Genomic DNA, 18,500 nt, shown 5'->3' with positions numbered 1-18,500 from the left:
CGCGGCTAAAGGTCAGAAAGGGCAGAGGGGCAGAACGGTATAGAAAGGAGGTAGAGATTACGCTACGGGACAGACCGCGATAGTCCGCTCCTGAACGACTGACAGACTTATTCTCAGGCTCTATCATAGACTCGCCTGCATGGCAACTGCGGTCAGAACAACTAGTGCAGTGAGCGACAGTGGCAGACACCTACGCAATTTAGCCGATTTCTGACACTCCGGATCGGGTCTACGCAGCAGCAAAATATCAGATATAGTATCAGCAAGTGGTAGTAGTAGTAGTACGTTGCATTATGTAGCGTAATAAATCACATATCGCCTAATATATGTAAAGAAATATGGACACTATATCTCTCCATAACAAGGAACTAGCTTTATATCCCGCCTCTTTACTCGTCGAGCTCCTCTCCCAGTTCTTCCTCCTCATTTTCGGCCATCCCCGTCTCGACAGCCAAACTTCCATCCTCAGGCAGCTTCTCAGTCGACGACGAAGAGCCAGCTTCAGCAGCACTTGCGGCACCAGCGAGATTCGCTCGATGCCGTTTCGACCTCCGTAGTCTGCGTAACCGGCCCTGCATCAGATAGTAGGCACCCCGTCGGACAATTACCTCCAGCAAACTCCGCTCGTATCCATATAGATCCTTGGTTTGCTTGTAAATCTCCTCAATGATCCGGCGGCGCTCCTTCTCCTCTGTATCGCGGATCCAGGTCTTGTCTCCGAGGGGGAAGCCCTGATCTTGTAGTATCCCCAGAATATGCTGTTCGCGCGAACGTGCCTCGTCGGGATCATGACCGAGTCCCATCCGCGCATGCAGATCGGGCAGCGGAATCCGCGATTCAGATTGTTTCCGAGGAGCCCGTGGTGGCCGCGGGACGGTTAGTGTGTGGTGGTGAGGATGATGATGGGTACCTGGCAGAAACGCGTGCAGATGCTGTTGCTGCTGGGCGGCGGCCGCAGCAGCAGCAGCGGCCAACGCAAACGAGACATGGTGTCCGTCGACAGTGGGAATAGTCGCGTATAATGAAGGATCATAGGGCAATGAGGGTGAGGAGATCGGCGATGAAAACTCAGAGGGTACAGATGAGGCCGAAGTAGAGGACGCTCCCGATGAGATCGAAGACATGGGTGAAGGCATGGGCGATCCGAAAGGAAATGAAGATGAATCTGTCGACGAGATTCTTGCTCGTTTGAGTGGATGTGGGAAAGAATCTGGGGACGTAAGAACTTGGCCGGGCAATGAGCCAAACGGCATTGACTGTGAATGTTGTAGTTGATGTTGCTGTTGCTGTTGTTGCTGTAGTAATTGTTGCTGTTGTTGGTGGTGTTGCTGCTGCTGTTGGGCGACTAAAATTGCGGTGGCAGCAGCGATGTTATTGCTGTTGATGGCGGCCATGACGGCGGCGGCGGTTGCATTTGCTGGTTTCTGGACGTAGAGCGACGCGGGTAGCCTGGCGGGATCAGCAAAGACGGCCGAGGAAGACAGCGTAGGCGAGGTCGCCGAGGAAGCCGTGGAAGAGGTCGAGGACGAGAGGACGGGGGAGTCCAAAGGCGACTTGAACCAGTCGAAATCATCGTGCTGAGCAGCAGAGAGCGTTGGATCAGCCGCGAGGCCAGACGAGGATGAAGCAGCGTCGATCGCGGCGGCCAGGGAGGCAGAGGCAGCGGCCGCGGAGGAAGCGAAGAAGGAAGACGAGGCGAGATCGTCGAACACGTCGAGATCGTCCTTGAGAAGATCAGATTCGCTGGGGTTGACGCGCGACAGCGGCGACGCGGTGTAATCGTCGAAGGAGAGCCAGGACGAGATATCTTCGGATATGCTCATGGTGGGTATGCGAAGGACTGACAGAGGGAAGTAGTGAACAGGAAGTAGAGAGTGTTGGGGATAGAGAGCGTAAGAAGTAGCAGGAGTGAGAGAGCGAAAGCGAAGAAAACCAAAAATCGATGAGCGCCAGAAAATGGAAAGGGACTGAAAATGAGGACAGAGAAGAGGGAAGGGGAGCAGGCACAATATTTATTTCTTGTCCTTTCTTCTTTCTGATCAAAGCCCCGATAGACCACACTCACCCACAATCTTTACTGTCGGTCAGTCCTGACTACTGTCTGCGCTGGCCGCTGGCCGCTGTGTCTCCTCTTGTCTATGCCCTCTCACACAGCGCGTTGCCTGTCTGGCTGGCCATCCATCGCCTGGGAACACCCAAAAAAAAATGCCAGTCCCAAAAGAAGAAAAAAAAACTTGAGCAAGGTCCCCCGGGTCGTTCTGCCGTTGTCTAACCCATCCGTCTAGACCCGTACCCGAAATATGTCCCCCGTATCAGATACCTTCTGCGGCGCACACCTTGCCCGTTTGGTAATTTCGGGGGCTGGTCCTAATTTTTGATGATGTTTGGGCTGAAACTGTCTGAGAGTGGTCATAAAAATAAAAATTAAGCAGACAAACTAAAGTCCGCCGTAACTCTGGAGACTGCGAATCCCACGCAAATGTGCCAGCCTCTGCCGGGCTTGTTGGCCGACACGCTGTGGACGCGCTCGCGATTCTAAGGGTCTCCTACAGTCACGCCATCGCGCCTGTCTGCCTGCCGAGCTGCTTGCACTTTCGAGGGGCCGGTAGCGGCTGTTTGTGCTGTTTGTGATAGCCAAACGCAAATGAAATAAAAAAAACGGTCAGGGTAGGGTGCGGTGTCTGTCGTGCCGTTTGGTCGAGACCCGAGCCGAGCAAGAATCGCCATCAGGGTGGAGCACCACTAAGGTGGTCCATTGGTAGGATGCGAATATTGCCTGGCTGTGTGAGACTGTAACATAGCAGCAAACTGGTGTGTGGGCGGAGAAGGGGGGACAGACAGAAGGGGGCAGAATAGCAGACATGCTTATGAGAACGAGCAGTAGTGGCGAGGGAATAAGGCAAAAGTTCCATACTATAGTTTACTATGGTTTACTATGGTTTACTATGGTTTGCTTTGGCTTACTTGATTTACTAGTCGTAGCGCACAGAGAGAAAGAATGAAGCAGACAGCAATTGCAGCTAGAGCTGCAATTGCTGTAATAGTCTGTATTGATTCTGTCTAAACTGGTAATCGCAAAGCGTATCTGAATTCGATTAACCACAGACAGCTTTCAAACTAAATTAAAAGCAAACAGCGTTGAAATAATAATACATCACACCATCCAGCTCGGTTGCCAATTTTATCGTGCGAAGTGGTTATCTGTCAAAAAGAGGGCTTTCTCAGTCCTTCATTCATTCGTCCATCCGTTCATTCATCGATATATAGTGCATACAGGCATGCATATATACAGACTGTACTTAGGATGCACATTGTCTCAATTAGGCTCACTGCGTTGAACCTCGTCTGTGCCGGTTTAGTCCACGTTGTCTGGTTATGCACGACAAACCCGGTTGCAGGTAACCCGGCCCAGCCCACCCTGGCTGTCTGTCTGTCTGTCCATGCCGCGCTATACATATCATACCATGTCTGCCACACCGAACCTGCCATGTGTGGACCTTACCAGTTTAGTGCAAGAATGAGCCTGAGAATGAAGGGGAAGACAATTTATTGGAACGAAGTCCGGGGAGATTGAGCCAAAGAAATCAATTAATTACTTCAGGCTCACTCGGAATCGACCGCACAATATCTGATGCTTCTGCTCCTTCTGGGGCCTCTATCGGTCCTACTAGTGTGCCGGCTCTGCTGCCAGTGCTGTCATGCCAGTGCTGGCAATGTTGGCGGATCTGACAAGCTCTGGCTACGGGAAAAATGAATAACGTACTTTCTAACTTACTCAACTACTATCTATCTGACCGAAAAGTCGGATCGGCAGCCGGCTTTCCTCGCTGCCTCACCATTTTCCGCTGCTTTTGTGCCGATGTCAGATCCTTTCTATATTTGGCCTTATCCGTCCGTCACTCCTCGCCGCCCTCCCCGGGCCGCAAGATATCTCGGCCATGGCCAGATCGAAGCGCTTTTCTGATCCACAACTGCTCGAGAAGACCACTCATGCATTTCTGCAGAATTCGTATGCTAGGGTCCTTGGACCTTTCTCTATTCTAATCATTCGTATGCTATTCCAAAGAAACAATGCAGGAACCTCTGTGCCCACCCCGCTGGCACTATGTTAGCAAGGTCCACTAGCACTCCGCTAGTGCTCTGCCCACACTAGCATACATAAAGCACTACATTAAAAAGCCTTACTAACAGCGCCTCGCTCCTGACAATTCCATACAATGTCCATCACGGATGATTCCGCGTAAACTAAACTAACCATTATTACTACAGCTGCTGCATGTTCTCTATCCCTCAAAGTCAATACTAAAGGAGCTAGATCACGTTTTGGTTTATTTTTTTTTTAATGACCAATTTGCGCGCTCGAATCTGCAACAATTCGGGAAGCAATTTCTGCTACAATATTTGCTATTTTCTGCTACTTTCTGTCAACACACAGCCTTATTATTTATAGTACTATTAGCAAAAATGCACCCAGCAGTCTGGACAGCCTGGACAGCCAATCGGTCTTGACCGACAAAAATTAACTCGCATTGACAGCTTCCCAATCCTCGCTAGGCCGCCATTCTAGCTGTTCTGTCTCAGTCCTAATCCAGTCATGTCGGCCAGGGCTGTCAGAGATTATGTAAACTACGGCGAGGCCGAAGGGTTCCCGCAATAGGAGGAAAAAAATTCATTTGACTTGGTTTGGTATCGTTCTAAAACGGCGATCAGTCGGTCAATCAGCAAATCACCAGTACGAAAGATTACAAACTAAAAGTGTAAAGCTTGAAAAATGAAAAGATAAAAATGAAATATGAAAAATCAAGCAGGAAAAATGAAATTGAGCCCAGCGGACCCAGGCTCAATTAAGCGCAAGCACCAAAGCCCTGTTAGCCTCTTCATTCCGTAACTGAATAACGATAATGTCATCACGGGCCCATTCGCTTCCGAGCTTGTCTCATTCTTATCATCCAGCATCTGGCCAGCCTGGCATATTTGCCCTCTTACAGATGGATGATTCATCTGCACTCTTACTACAATTATATGCACTACTCTAATGCCAAATTTTAGTATGATTACGTAATAACAAACTTCTCCCGCGGCCTGCTCGTTTATCCGTCAATCAGCAAATTATTGAAATAGATTAATAACGCTCAGATCCACTCCAAACCGACCCAAACCGTGTCAAATCGCTCCCCGTTCAGAACAATTCCTAGTTGGTCGTACTCTCTTCAGCCGTCAAATAGCAAAACCATATTAAGCATTCTTCAACTCACTCCTCGCTCTCACTCCTCGCTCCTCGTTAATATTCCACCAGCGGGCCAACGTGTCAGCCCAGCCAGTAGTCAGAATACCTAGCGGCTGAACACCCACCGGCTGAAAGTGTTTTTCAAAACCTACGTTGTCTCCGGTCTTGCGGGCCCATTTCGTGCGAAGTGCAATCATTCGATCCGCCATCACTGCCTGCCAGTTGCTAGTCTAACGAAAAAACCAGTATTTTCGCCAATTTCAGACCGACTCGCCCCGTAACCCGTGCAAGACAGACCCATCGTAATCGGATTTCTACGAAGAATGGCATTTCCTGTTCCATTTGGTCGCCGGCATGCGTTGAAAGTTCCACTTATTAATTGCCTATCCACCACAGTAGCGGTCCAGTTCTGGACTCTGAATACTGTTCTCTTCACCGAATCCGGCTACAAACAACTGAATCAGCGCCAAATGTTCGCCATCGTAGTTCGTCAAAATATTGTGACGACAGCCGCTGCCGCGGACTAGCCTCAATGCCTTCCCTTCCTAGATACACCGGCGCAATCGTGACGATTAAAGAGTCTACTGTTGCATTGCCTAGTCTTTCTGTCTCGCTACCGTTGTCTGCGATAAGATCAAGTAAGTCGCAAATCACTTGCGATCCACCTTCCACCATTAAACTCTGAATCCCCCGGTCGGCCAGCGCACACAGAATTTCCTTCCACGCCACTCGCTTCCAAGCATCACCTCTTTGGCCGGTGAAAGCAGCTATCGGAATCAACTGTACACCAGCTAATTTCTCTCGCTCTGCTTTAGCCAACTCTGTCTCTGCACTACCGCCCGCCTCCATTCTCTCGTAGCAACTCCGGCTCACCAGCACCCAAGGCGCCTTGCCTGCTCCTTCCTGCGCCGCCAGCATCACTGCCGAATTTTGAGATAGCCCCGCTCTGAACGACTATGTGTCTTTGGTTAGTCCCTGTTTTGAGGTCCCAAACAGCTTTGCGAACGAATCAAATCACGCACGTACCGGATCAAGGATTATCGGTTGCGGTGAAGCCTCGCACACACTTTTGCCCTTCACAGGATATCTGCAGTTGAGCGTGGGATTGTCCGCAATGAACGTGTTCACTCCAACTAGAATCGCATCATGTCTCGACCTCAAATAATGGGTCATGGTCTTGGATTCACTACCTGAAAGGACTGTTCGTGTACCGGGCTTCGCGGCAATCCGCGAATCAAGACTCTGTGCGTACGTCAGCGTTACGTGTGGTTTTCGGCTGGCTCGTGACGCGTAGTGACGGTCCTCGCTTGAGGCTAAATACGGTTCAAAATGTGCTTCGTCCAATTCGGAAAGCGCAGGTAGTAGTTCGACCATCGATGTACAATAGGACAGAATGTTTTCCACAATTTCAGATGAAATTGTGCAGATTTGGGACGATTCCTCGGTAACTGAATTTTACGCGACCTTTTGCGGCTTACCGTGCATGCGGCCTCCCTTCTCCCTCCGACTCTGTATTGTTTGAGGTAGTACAGTGTAAGAACTTGTTTGAGTGTGAAAATTGTGTAACGAACATGTAGCATTTGTAGTTGAATACGGATTTTCAGGACGACCGTAGCATCTACAGCATCCAGAGTATGCTACACAGCTAGTTGTTGTACGACAAAACGAAGCATCGAAGATGTAGATAAATCAATACGATTTCCTCGTAAATCCAATCAGCATGCAATTAACTACACAATGAAGCTTCTAACTAATCAGATTCAGAAAACAGTCCGTAAGTCCGCTTCCTTCGCTCATCACAAACCAACTAAGTTTCTACGGTCGGTATCGCTTGTCTTCATCTTTATTGTAGTATTTCTGTTGGTGTTCACACTGTTGGGATGTACTGCCACTGGATCAACTTACGCTGATGTCTATGCCGTCAAGTTCACAGTCGACTCCTCCGAAAATGGGACCATAGCTGTAGTAGCTGGATACTACGGTATTTGTGGGATCTCGTCAAACACCACAACGACAACCACCTGTGCGGCCTTGGGAAACTTGACTGCACTCGCGGATTTCCAGTACATCAATACGAGTACAAGCACGGCGGTGGATTTGGTATCGCTAGCTAAAATTGTTTCCGACGAGCTCATCCATCCAACTGTATTCATAGTATCGTTGGTCTTTGTTTTGAGCGCCATGGCCACGTCGTTGGTCGACCTGGTGTGCATCAATCCCAATACCACAGCCTCGTCGATTCTAAAGTCAATATCATTGTGGTCGTGTATCATATCGACCTTACTGTGCGGAATCGGATCCGCCTGGGCTCACGTTGCTGCGAACACTCTTGCAAAAGTTCTCTATGAAAGCACGGGTGGACTTGTCACGGCCTCCATAGGCAGACGGATGGATGCAATGGGATGGACGTCCTTCTCATTTCTCTGGATTTGCACGGCCATTATTGTTCTATGCGCAGCCATCGATGCGTATCAGCAGGCCAGACAAGCAAATATAACAGAAGTACTTTACGAACAAGAAGGTCCAGACACAGTCAAATACGGACTTCCGCCAGCAACTGTTGTTCGAGATGTTTTAACAGTTGATGGAACTATGTATGGTCGACAAACCCATTGTTAGAGGAGGCAGAGGAGTTCAGTTGGGAGAACAATCTCTTGGCGGGCACATGTTCCTTGCTAGTAATATCATTGATTCTTTTTCTTATATATATCTTAATCCAATGCTATCAAAAGTGCAATAACAATGATAAATATATAATATATAATATTAACTAGAATGAGAATGGTTAAAAATGAATTTGAAAAAATTTAAAATCCATTTCTTTAGAGGAATGGTCAATGACATCCGAAACAGGCTCCCTTACTACATTTCAGACTGGACAAGCGATGCATGGAATTATAGAATCGTGCCTGCTACGATCTACATGTATTTTGCAAATATTCTTCCCGCTATAGCATTTGCTCTGGATCTGTAAGTTTCTAATCTCTCATTCGGAGCACGAGAAATAACAAAGTAGATTCACCAAGACTAACAACTCATATGGCGTCAACGAAATCCTTCTAGCGTCAGCGATAGGTGCCGGCATGTTCTCTGTTCTCTCGGGGCAACCTCTTTGCATTGTTGGTGTCACGGGTCCAATCTCAGTGTTCAGCTACACAGTTTACGAAATCATAGTTCCTCGAGGTACACCGTATTTCCAGTTCATGTGCTGGATCTGTCTCTGGTCTATGGTGATGCATATTGTGATCGGCGTCTGCAATGGCGTAGTTGCACTGAAATACATCACCAGGTTCAGCTGTGATACTTTTGGATTTTTCACTGCATTCATATATCTCCAGAAAGGTATCCAGGTTTTGACGCACCAGTTTCATGGATCTGACATTCGCGGCTTCATAGCCGCAATGATCGCTCTTTGTGTGTTACTGTTCGGTTATACATGCCACATCTTGGGTGCGAATTCGTCCTTATTCAATCAGCCGATCCGAAGGTTCATTCTTGATTACTCCGAGCCTCTATGCGTCGTTTTTTTCACTGGATTTATCCACATCGGGAAGATGCGTAACTACGACATCACTCGCTTGCCGACTGGTGCCTCATTCACTCCTACCGCAGACATCAGCATCCGACCTCACGGTTGGGTTATATATTTCTGGGAAAACATTTCTGTTTCAGATATTTTCTTGGCCATCCCGTTTGCATTGCTGCTGACAATATTGTTTTATTTTGACCATAATGTCTCATCGCTTGTATGTCAAGGTTCAGAGTTCCCTCTGCGCAAGCCGCCTTCGTTCCATTGGGATTTTATTCTCCTAGGTATCTGCACAGGATTGTCCGGAGTTTTGGGGATTCCACCACCAAATGGTCTTTTACCTCAAGCGCCGTACCATACCATGTCGCTAAGCGTCGTCCATACCAAAGTTAAAACCACACGCAGTGACAATGCAGACGAACAGTATATGGGGTATGAATCTATCATCACGCAAGTCATAGAACAACGCGTCAGTAATTTTGTTCAAGGATTGATGATTTTGGGCACTATGTCTCGTCCATTACTGATTGTCCTGGGCTTAGTTCCTCAGGCTGTGTTGGCTGGCTTGTTCTGGATAATGGGGGTAAGCTTTTGTATTAATCCACTTTTCACTGTTCTCATGCTCAGCACTAATAACTTTGTTTTCACAGCTTGCAGCTCTCCAAACTAATGGTGTAGTTGCAAAGATATATTTCCTCTGCCAGCAGCATTCACTGACTCCTGCTAGCGATCCATTGATGAAAGTCAGGTTAAGATCGATCTATATCTTCGTGCTTCTCGAGCTCATTTCTTTCGGTGCAACATTCGCGCTTACTCAAACTATCGCTGCCATAGGTTTTCCGGCCATGCTCATTATTTTTGGCGGCTTGTCTATTTTTTTAAATCGAATTTTTCCGCCAGAAGAACTTGATATATTGGACTCTCCGACCGCGTCAGAGTTCACCATGAATATGATTCTCACTAATCCTACTCCTTCTTCCGATCTCGCGCAGCAGAATGAGGTGGTCGAACTTGATGATCTCAAAATATCTTAATAGACTATTTTTTATTTCTTATATTGCTATTTTAACATTGTACATTGCCAACTACATCGCAGTGACGACCGAGGTTCCTTCCTGGAAGCGAGCTCGGAATACCTTATTTGCGTTTGAAAACAACCCATCCTTTAGACTCACTACTATGAACTGCGACCCATTGAATCTGGTTTTAATCAACCGGCCAATGTTCTGCGTATGGCTCAAATCCAATGCAGCGTCTACTTCGTCCAGAATATACATAGGCGCAGGCTTGAACTGCAACAATGCCATAATTAGCGATAATGCAACTAGGGAACGCTGACCACCTGATAACTCTACCAAAGATTCTTTCCAAACTTTTCCTAGGCAGACCCGAATTTCGATCCCCTCGGTGACTTCCTTCCCTTCGACTGGTACTAGCTTTGCAAAATTGCCCGGTAACATGTCGGCAAATATTTTGCCAAATTCAGAATCCACTTTCCGCCAGGTGTTGATCAATGCTTCCTTCTTGTACTTGTCCAGACTAACTATCGTCTCTTCAATCTTGCGCTTGTCCTTTTCTACCGTTTTGAGCATACTGCGGAGCGCAATTTCCTTCTTTTCAACACTGTCAATCATATTCATAACTTTGCCATTCACGGTCTTCTTCATCTCGCTGTATCGATCACCCAACTTCTTCATGCTTGCAATACAGTCGCTAATGTTTACCCCAGAGTAATCATAAACTGATCCACTCCTTCCAAAAGACTCTTTATCTTCTTCTATCCAAGGATACTCTGCAACCAGTCCATCTAGTTTGCCTCTTGCAACTTGCTTTTCGCTCACAATCTTCTCCAATTCATGCTTCATTTTCTGCTGTCCAATCTCGAAATCACTACAACTCTGCTCTTTCGCTTTGAGAGTTTGATCAAGGGCATCCAACTCTTCGTCAAAGCCCATCATCTTGGCTTTCTCCGTCTCGACAGTCTTAGAAATCTCTTCATATTGAACCTGGATCTCAACTTGTTCTTGTTGAATTCTTTCAATCTCCTTCTTCAGGCAGTGCCAGTTTTTCTCTGTTTCAATATATGCTTCCTTTTGATTATTTAGATCTGCTTGGATTTGGTCTAACTAAAAGTTAACCTGTATTTCCGGTATTCATAAAATACTCCAACTCACCTCGATCCAATTCCACTATTTGAAGTTGCCGCTGACAGCTTTTGACTTGCTCAAGCTGCTTTGTAGCTTGATTTCTTCGATTCTCTGCTTCTCTCTGTTTCTTTGTTAAAGATTAGTTTCAAAAGAATTATTATACCGCTCACTTTTAAATTTTCAAGCTTGGAATCCTTGTTCGTTTCAAACTCTTTCATATCCTTTTCTATCTTCTTGGCTTGCGACTCGGATTTTTTCTGCTGTTCTTGAGCAACTATAATCTCATTCTTGAATGCTTCAATACTCTCGCAAACGGAATTCAGGTCGTTGATAACAGCCGATGACGAATTATTAGCAATTTGTTGTTCAAGCAATGATAATTCATGCTTCTTCAGGTCAAGCTTTTGAGTTATTTGCGTGCCCTTATCAATTCGTCCTTTCTCAGCTGCTTTGATCTCCTTCAGCTGATTAAGCTTTGATAGTTCCTGATCATATTCTGCATTCAGTTTGTTGAGTTCTTGCATAACAATTAATATTCCTCCGTTTTCATTCGGCGCACTACCTCCGGACAAAGTTCCGTTAGGATCATACATGTCGCCTTGCAAAGTCACGCTCTTCATTCGTACGCGATCATCAAAAGTGACTTTTTTTGCAGTATCTGCATCTGCACAGATAAAAGTCGATCCGAACACATAATTCATAGCAGAATACAACTCTTCGTCATAGCCAACTAATGACAAAGCAATGTTGACTTTGCCTGGCGCTATTGATTTGGCTGCTCCAATCTGCTCAGCAGAAGCCTTGAAGCCTGCAATCTTATTTAAGGGAATAATAGTGACTCTCCGACGAAGTTTACCATTCTCAAGCAATTGTGACCCCGTAACTTCATTGTCAACAACAACATTATACAGACGACCACCAGCGCAAATCTCGAGCGCCGAAGCTGCCTCGAATTTACTCGGCTCGATGGAAAACAGCTGGGCAACTAGTCCTTTCACTTTGCTTCGATCAAATCCTGGAACCGGATCGGTATAGCTAAAATCAACATTCGCAACTTTACGCTTTAAATCTGCGATTTTATTCCCCAAATGCCGAACTTTAGCTTCGCTTTCGGCTTCCTGGTGCCTCATTTTGTCGAGTGCATGCGGATCAAAGTTTATTTCCTTCAAAGCCGCTTCAAGTGGAAGGCAATCCGCTTTTAATGATTCCAGCTTTTGAAATAATCCCTGATTTTGCTGTCGCGCCTTCTTTGCCTTTGGTTCAAGTTCCTTGACTCGTTTCTGCAAGTGAAGAATTTGAAGCTTGACTTGTTCCTGCTTAGTTTTTGCTTGGCTGATTGCAGTCTTAGCTTCTTCAAGTTGGTCCATATAACCATTCGTTTGGCCTTCTTTAGAAGCAACTCCGATCCGCAATGCTTCCAAAAGTTCTTCCTTTATCAAAGCTTCGGATGACATGACTTCATGTGCTTGAGTGAGTGTTTTATACTCAGCTTCTTTTATGGTCAATTCCTGAGCTTTTGTCTCCAGTTGTGCGCTTAAATTAGAAATCATTTTTTTCAATTGATTTCCATTCTGCTCTTCCTCCAAGATATTTTTTGACTTGAGTTCTAAATGCGTATTCAATCTCACAAGGTTGTGTGAAAATTCTTTCATTTGTTGCTCGAGTTTTTGAAACGTTGTTCCCTTTTGCAGCTCTGTTTCTCTCAAAGCTTGAATTCTGCGAATTTCCTCATTGATAACAGTCATTTCTCGTCTCGTTCTATTAAGATTGAATTCGATTGTATTGAGTTCACTAGTTTTATTATCCAGCAGCTGACCAAAGTTGTTCAGCAGATTCTGCTATTTTAGCGCTGTACCATGATGTAAAAGTGCAATTACTTACGGTATATTTGACATAGTCATGAGCTACCACAACTTTGGTTAGCCGTTCGAGATCTGACTGAGTCTGTTGCAGTTCCAGAAATGATCGTTTCTCTGTGCGTAATTTTTCAAGTTTAGGTTCGATTTCTTCCCTCAGTAGTCCATTGATTTCTTCAACTTTTTTGTCCTTTTTTGTTATTGTTTTGATAGCTTTGTCGCGGCGTTCCTCAAACATTCGGGTTCCGGAGGCCTCCTCAATCATGGCCAAGATTTCTGTTGGCTTCATGTTTAAGACCTTAGTTATGCGTCCTTGCATGATCAAGAAGTTAGGACTATTGATGTTTAGCTGAATGGATTGAAATAGATTTTGAACAGTTTGTTGCTGCGCTCGGTGCCCATTAATCAAGTATTTGCTTGTTCCACCCAAAACAATCTGCCGAGTTACGCTGATTTGTGGACAAGTTTCGAACCCAATGGGACTGCTTTCCGCGTCACGGTTATCAAACACGATTGTCACGCTTGCCTTGGTGACTCCGGCTTGGCCCCGCTTGTAAATCAGATCCTGCAAATTCTGGGCTCGCACAGTGCTCATGGTAGTGATTCCCAGAACAAAACAGATCGCATCAAGAATATTCGACTTGCCTGATCCATTTAGACCTGTGATACAGTTGAACTGCGGGTCCCATCCTGAAATGACTGTACGCGTCGCATAAGACTTGAATCCGTCAATTATAAGTTCTTCCAATCTCATGTTATTTATTGTGGTATGCGTGATCTTGAGGCTTTATTATTTGAATAGTTGAAAGAATGATTCTGAAAGCAGATCAGATAGAAACGCGCTTCGTTGGGAACCTGTGTTTTGTTTACAGCAGTTCAATCGTTGGCTAGGAAACAATCATGTGATTTATCATGTCGGTATAGGGTTTCGGATATTGTAACCGTGATTACATAATATACTTTAGAAACTAGAATAAAATAATACGCTGGATAGGGGTTTTTAAGAGTCAATTGCAAAATTGAATACTTTTCCGACGGAGAAAATTATATTAGCCAGATTACGATTTGAAAGTAAGGGATGTTTGTAGCAGAATCACGATAATGATAGTTTCTCGGCCGAGACAGTTATTACAATATGATTCGGCAAGTGACATGAGATTGAGATTACCAAGCAATAAATATTACGTGAATCTATTAAGTCAATGCGACAAGCTCTAACGCAATTACTAGAGTGATATCATAGTTGAATAATCTTTCACTACTGTATTTGATCTGATAATGGCTTAGTTAGTGACCGATAAGGCTGTCCCACAGCAGCGCTCGTGGAGATATAAATTAGAGCAGAATCTTTCTCTTCCCAAGATTTCTTGCAAAATCATTGTGTCCCACCCAAATACGAGGAAACAATTGAAACTGTATCAGTATGACTCAAGCATCTGTGAATGTCCCCGCAAAGGGAATATCTTATTTCACTCCGGCTCAGGAGATTCCCGCAGGTACTTGTCTTGCTGCACCTGATGGAAAGCCAGTTCCAAAGGCCTTCGAGCCAATTACCATCCGAGGAGTGACTTTCCAAAACCGTATTTGGGTTTCGCCCATGTGTCAGTATTCATATAAAGACGGTATGCTAACCGACTGGACGGTCGTTGCTATCGGCTCATATGCGGTTCGTGGAGCGTCACTGTCAATTATCGAGGCTACCGCAGTGGCTCCGAATGGACGAATCACCCCACATTGTGCTGGTCTCTGGAAGGACGAGCAAATCGCACCTCTGAAACGTGTTGTGGAGTTTGTTCACGGGCAAAACCAAAAAATAGGTATCCAGCTTGCTCATTCTGGTCGGAAAGGTTCTACTCTTGCTCCATGGTTACCTGGTAACTATGCTCACGCTGGTGAAGAGGAAGGATTTCCCAGTGAGGTTGTTGCACCTACAGACGAAGTTTTTGACACCGACTATGTTAAACCTCATGAGCTTGCTACTGAGGACATTAAAAACTATGTCGAAGCTTACAAGAAGTCAGCGCTCCGAGCTGTCGAAGCTGGTATTGACGTGATTGAAATCCACGGTGCTCATGGATATTTTTTGAACGAGTTTCTTTCTGCAGCTGTCAACAAGCGTACTGATAAATATGGTGGTTCGTTCGAGAATCGCACTCGTTTGGCTGTAGAGATTGTCCAGGCTATCAAATCCGTAATTCCAGAACATGTGCTGTTGTTTTTCCGTACCTCTGCTTCGGACCGTCTTGAGGATTTACCCGAAGAGCATGGCTGGACTTCAAAGGATACCATTGAGCTTAGCAAGATCTTGAAAGCAAATGGAGTCGACGTGCTAGATGTGTCTTCTGGTGGCAATTCGTCCAAGGGAAAGATTACCTACGGTCCTGCTTTCCAAGCTCAGTATGCCTACGATGTTAAGGAAGCCTTACCCGATTTCATTGTCGCGCCTGTAGGAGCTATTCACGAACCTGAGGTAGTCGAGGAAGTTTTAGAGAAGGCTGATGCTGTTTTTGTAGGTCGCCCATTTGCTTGGAATCCGAACTTTGTATTCGATCTAGCAAAAAAGTACGGCATAAAGGTTCAATGGCCTCACCAAATCGGATATACTTGTTAACTAACGCTGGTGCAAAATATCTTTGAACTGCTAATTATTTTTTTGGGAGAACTTATTTCAGCTCCACAAATTTCAATTGAGATTATAGAATTGCTGTATTCCAGGGTATCATTCAAATACTACTATATTTTTTGGTATCAATTCAATGTATGTTTTTTTATATACGAGAGTTGGGTGATTTTGCCCTTACTTTATCGGAATGATAATGCGATCACGTGATACATATCAGTTTCAAGGTAGTCTCACATCAATCGAGCTGGTTATTGCTTCAGAGCGAAAGTATAGTCGTTTAAATGGAAAAAAGTAATGAGGTTAATATATGACTTGTTAAGAGTATATAACGTTAACTCATAATTTAGATATGGAGCTCAAATTTAAACATGAAGTAAAAGCTATTCGGATATTACGAGCATGCGATTTAACGTTGTTCCTAGAGAATTGGAACAATAGACTTGTCCGCAGATCAGATAATTATAGTAAATAATGTCCCTAATTTAAAATATTCACTGCTATTTGTGTTGAATGCAATATATTGGGGCCAATTATGAAATCCAGAACTTAAAGGGCATATAAGAGTCACCAAGCTAAGGACAAACTGCTGCGGCATAATATCGATTGGTATATAGAACAGGAGTAGTTCTCCACACAACTGGATAAAAATCATTATATTCGTATAGCAAAATGCAAAAGGCCGCGATTAATATATCTGCTCATGGAATTCCTTATTTTACTCCATTACAGGATCCGCCAGCAGGTACCAGTCTTGCTTTACCTGAAGGAAAACCTCTTCCACGAGCATTTGAACCTATTACTGTCAGAGGAGTCACATTCCAAAATCGCATCTGGGTATCTTCTATGTGTCAATATTCGTATGAAGATGGCGTTTTCACCGATTGGACGTTGGTTGCTATAGGATCGTATGCTGTTCGAGGCGCATCGTTGTCGATGATCGAAGCTACAGCTGTGACTCCGAATGGCCGTATAACTCCAAACTGTGGAGGTCTATGGAAGGATGAACAAATTGCACCTTTGAAGCGGATCGTCGATTTTGTGCACGGCCAGAACCAAAAAATTGGCGTTCAACTCGCCCATGCGGGCAGGAAAGCTTCAACAGTTGCTCGCTGGTTACCAGGAAGATATGCTCATGCTGGAGAGGAGAAGGGATTCCCAGATTCTGTTGTCGGACCGACTGAGGAAGCCTTTGCGCCTTTGTTTGTCAAACCACATCATATTCCGCATGATGAGATTAGAAATTACATAGAGGCTTTTCGAAGAGCTGCTATTCGAGCGGTCGAAGCTGGTGTCGATGTTGTTGAGGTCCATGGTGCGCATGGATACTTGATTAATCAGTTTCTTTCCTCTGCTGTGAATAGACGAACTGATGAATACGGAGGGCCATTTGAGAACCGTATTCGACTCGCAGTCGAGATTGTCAAGGCTGTTAAATCCGTTCTTCCTGAAGAAGTGCTGTTGTTCTTCCGTATTTCCGCTTCGGATCGGCTTGAGCATTTGCCTGAGGCGCATGGCTGGAGCTCGGAGAATACAGTTGAACTGGCAAAGATTCTGAAAGACATGGGAGTGGATGTTCTTGATGTCTCTTCCGGTGGTAACTCGCCTCTAGGGAAGATGGTACTAGGTCCTGCTTTCCAGGCCCAATTGGCGTATAATGTTAAAGAGGTGATTCCAGACATGGTTGTTTCCTCTGTGGGAGCCATACATGAGCCAGATGTGATTGAGGACGTTCTGAGCAAAGTCGACGTTGTTTTTGTTGGACGAGCTTTTGCTTGGAACCCCAACTTTGTACTCGACTTGGCAAAAAAATATGGTATTAAAGTGAAGTGGCCGAATCAGATAGGGTACACTTGTTAGATGATAGATTTATTATGATATACAAAATACAGAGTCTGTAGTGCTAATTCTCATGGCTGCTTGTCCTCCTTCTGGTCTTGCTCCTGTACACGTTTGCGAGCTTTAAGAATCATTTCTTCCCTCCGTTTCTTCAACATGTCCTGTCTTTCCTCTCTCGACTGGCTCCATTTTGATCTATGAACTCCAGCGGGACCTGAAACAGGTTTATTCTGCTGTTGATCGACCGCAATATCCCACTTTGGCTCGACTGGAAGCCCGTCCGGTCCGATTTTCGTCTCAAGATTGTATCGTGTGATCAGATCTGAAAAAGAGCTTGGTGATGAAGATGGCTGAGAGGAAGATACTGGAGATGGACGAATTGGTTCAGGAACATAGTCAGGTGGGAATGGAAGAGTTCCTTGCCTAAGTATATTATCAATGGTAACTTCTACCGATCCCGTGCGTTCGAGATCATATCTTATCTGAACGGGCGATAACTGCGGAGCTATACTTTGAACAACCTCGATCATATCATCGGTCACAACTCTTGGCCTCCGAAAGACACCAGTCGCTGCTCTTGAAGTTGTTCTGTTACTGCTTGTCCCTGCTGCTGTTGTCTGCCCAGCAGCCTGATTGCGAGCCGACGGAGCTTGAGAACTCGAGGGAGAAACTAGCCATCGAACAAGGAAAATGCCAATGATAATGACCGCAATGAAAGTTGTTGTTGTATTGTCAGACGCCATAGAATAAATTTATTTTGCTGTCGAAAATACCAATACACCTGATATCTATACAATCCACGTATCGGAACCACTCAATTAGCTTGATCTTATGACAGATCAGAGGAAAAACAATCCAATTAGCGCCGGATCTTCTCTTAATAGAAATCCAATTCCAGGTAAATCGGTATATCTTCTAGAATTATTTTTGAAATCAAATTTCCTCACCCCTTTATTCACGGAATCCAATTATTGATTTCATACTGATATCGCTCCTATAAAGAGTAACATTTGACTAGTTGCCAATCACGTGTAATCACGTGATATGAAATTTAGAATATGAGGGTGGATAAGCTATTGCAGAATGATGTCTGTTGATTCATAATAGTGGAATCAATTTGAAGAAACAGTTTTGAACTAATCTACATTGTTTAATTTGATTGCTGGTTAAGGACATACTTTACAAATGGTGTTAGAACTCAAAAATATATTGTACACGTGACCTCATACGGAAGTTTCGAGAACTAAGTCATAGACGGAATATGGCATAACTCAGTGTAAAC

At 45.0% G+C, this 18,500-nt stretch overlaps 8 protein-coding genes across 8 annotated transcripts; 4 read left to right on the top strand and 4 right to left on the bottom strand.

Moving 5' to 3' along the window:
• Positions 1 to 389: 389 nt before the first annotated feature.
• On the bottom strand, positions 390 to 1,823 carry V1516DRAFT_686517 (uncharacterized protein; the record flags this gene model as incomplete). The annotated part of the gene is made up of 1 exon (XM_066923664.1): positions 390 to 1,823. The coding sequence occupies one exon, from the start codon at positions 1,821 to 1,823 to the stop codon at positions 390 to 392; it is 1,434 nt and encodes a 477-aa protein (XP_066775993.1).
• A 3,836-nt stretch (positions 1,824 to 5,659) lies between these two features.
• On the bottom strand, positions 5,660 to 6,601 carry V1516DRAFT_627400 (dihydrofolate reductase-like domain-containing protein; the record flags this gene model as incomplete). The annotated part of the gene is made up of 2 exons (XM_066919789.1): positions 5,660 to 6,181; positions 6,254 to 6,601. The coding sequence occupies 2 exons, from the start codon at positions 6,599 to 6,601 to the stop codon at positions 5,660 to 5,662; spliced, it is 870 nt and encodes a 289-aa protein (XP_066775992.1).
• On the top strand, positions 6,534 to 7,932 carry V1516DRAFT_448275 (Ca2+ regulator and membrane fusion protein Fig1-domain-containing protein). The gene is made up of 2 exons (XM_066919059.1): positions 6,534 to 6,760; positions 6,805 to 7,932. Exon 2 carries the CDS (start codon positions 6,965 to 6,967, stop codon positions 7,844 to 7,846), a length of 882 nt encoding a protein of 293 aa, XP_066775991.1. The 5' UTR covers positions 6,534 to 6,760; positions 6,805 to 6,964; the 3' UTR covers positions 7,847 to 7,932.
• On the top strand, positions 7,912 to 9,796 carry V1516DRAFT_708050 (HCO3 transporter family-domain-containing protein). The gene is made up of 3 exons (XM_066924187.1): positions 7,912 to 8,197; positions 8,244 to 9,339; positions 9,407 to 9,796. Exons 1-3 carry the CDS (start codon positions 8,019 to 8,021, stop codon positions 9,788 to 9,790), a joined length of 1,659 nt encoding a protein of 552 aa, XP_066775990.1. The 5' UTR covers positions 7,912 to 8,018; the 3' UTR covers positions 9,791 to 9,796.
• V1516DRAFT_677886 (RecF/RecN/SMC) lies at positions 9,692 to 13,568 on the bottom strand. Its single transcript, XM_066922669.1, has 4 exons — positions 12,785 to 13,568; positions 11,074 to 12,738; positions 10,931 to 11,024; positions 9,692 to 10,878 (listed from the first exon to the last, which is right to left on the bottom strand). The coding sequence occupies exons 1-4, from the start codon at positions 13,511 to 13,513 to the stop codon at positions 9,842 to 9,844; spliced, it is 3,525 nt and encodes a 1,174-aa protein (XP_066775989.1). The 5' UTR covers positions 13,514 to 13,568; the 3' UTR covers positions 9,692 to 9,841.
• A 447-nt stretch (positions 13,569 to 14,015) lies between these two features.
• Positions 14,016 to 15,754, top strand: V1516DRAFT_446562 (uncharacterized protein). The gene is made up of 2 exons (XM_066919055.1): positions 14,016 to 15,673; positions 15,730 to 15,754. Exon 1 carries the CDS (start codon positions 14,183 to 14,185, stop codon positions 15,368 to 15,370), a length of 1,188 nt encoding a protein of 395 aa, XP_066775988.1. The 5' UTR covers positions 14,016 to 14,182; the 3' UTR covers positions 15,371 to 15,673; positions 15,730 to 15,754.
• V1516DRAFT_446568 (uncharacterized protein) lies at positions 15,592 to 17,264 on the top strand. The gene has a single exon (XM_066919056.1). The coding sequence runs from the start codon at positions 16,052 to 16,054 to the stop codon at positions 17,237 to 17,239; it is 1,188 nt and encodes a 395-aa protein (XP_066775987.1). The 5' UTR covers positions 15,592 to 16,051; the 3' UTR covers positions 17,240 to 17,264.
• On the bottom strand, positions 17,228 to 18,191 carry V1516DRAFT_677883 (uncharacterized protein). Its single transcript, XM_066922668.1, has one exon. It carries the CDS (start codon positions 17,959 to 17,961, stop codon positions 17,290 to 17,292), a length of 672 nt encoding a protein of 223 aa, XP_066775986.1. The 5' UTR covers positions 17,962 to 18,191; the 3' UTR covers positions 17,228 to 17,289.
• Between the last annotated feature and the right edge of the window lie 309 nt (positions 18,192 to 18,500).

Source organism: Lipomyces oligophaga, assembly GCF_038497815.1.
Source record: "Lipomyces oligophaga strain CBS 7107 unplaced genomic scaffold V1516scaffold_6, whole genome shotgun sequence".
NCBI lineage: Eukaryota > Fungi > Ascomycota > Lipomycetes > Lipomycetales > Lipomycetaceae > Lipomyces > [Lipomyces] oligophaga.
The sequence above is the reverse complement of the archived record's forward strand: the minus strand, read 5'-3'. Positions and strand labels throughout refer to the sequence as shown.

Coding starts and splice junctions, on each gene's coding strand:
- V1516DRAFT_677886 (XM_066922669.1), bottom strand. CDS start 13,513: ATGAGATTGGAAGAACTTATAATTGACGGATTCAAGTCTTATGCGACG. Junction 11,025..11,073: donor CCAAGCTTGAAAATTTAAAA/GTGAGCGGTATA, acceptor ACAAAGAAACAG/AGAGAAGCAGAGAATCGAAG. Junction 10,879..10,930: donor AATAGTGGAATTGGATCGAG/GTGAGTTGGAGT, acceptor ACTTTTAGTTAG/ACCAAATCCAAGCAGATCTA.
- V1516DRAFT_448275 (XM_066919059.1), top strand. CDS start 6,965: ATGAAGCTTCTAACTAATCAGATTCAGAAAACAGTCCGTAAGTCCGCT.
- V1516DRAFT_446568 (XM_066919056.1), top strand. CDS start 16,052: ATGCAAAAGGCCGCGATTAATATATCTGCTCATGGAATTCCTTATTTT.
- V1516DRAFT_677883 (XM_066922668.1), bottom strand. CDS start 17,961: ATGGCGTCTGACAATACAACAACAACTTTCATTGCGGTCATTATCATT.
- V1516DRAFT_708050 (XM_066924187.1), top strand. CDS start 8,019: ATGAATTTGAAAAAATTTAAAATCCATTTCTTTAGAGGAATGGTCAAT. Junction 8,198..8,243: donor ATAGCATTTGCTCTGGATCT/GTAAGTTTCTAA, acceptor ATAACAAAGTAG/ATTCACCAAGACTAACAACT. Junction 9,340..9,406: donor GCTTGTTCTGGATAATGGGG/GTAAGCTTTTGT, acceptor TTGTTTTCACAG/CTTGCAGCTCTCCAAACTAA.
- V1516DRAFT_446562 (XM_066919055.1), top strand. CDS start 14,183: ATGACTCAAGCATCTGTGAATGTCCCCGCAAAGGGAATATCTTATTTC.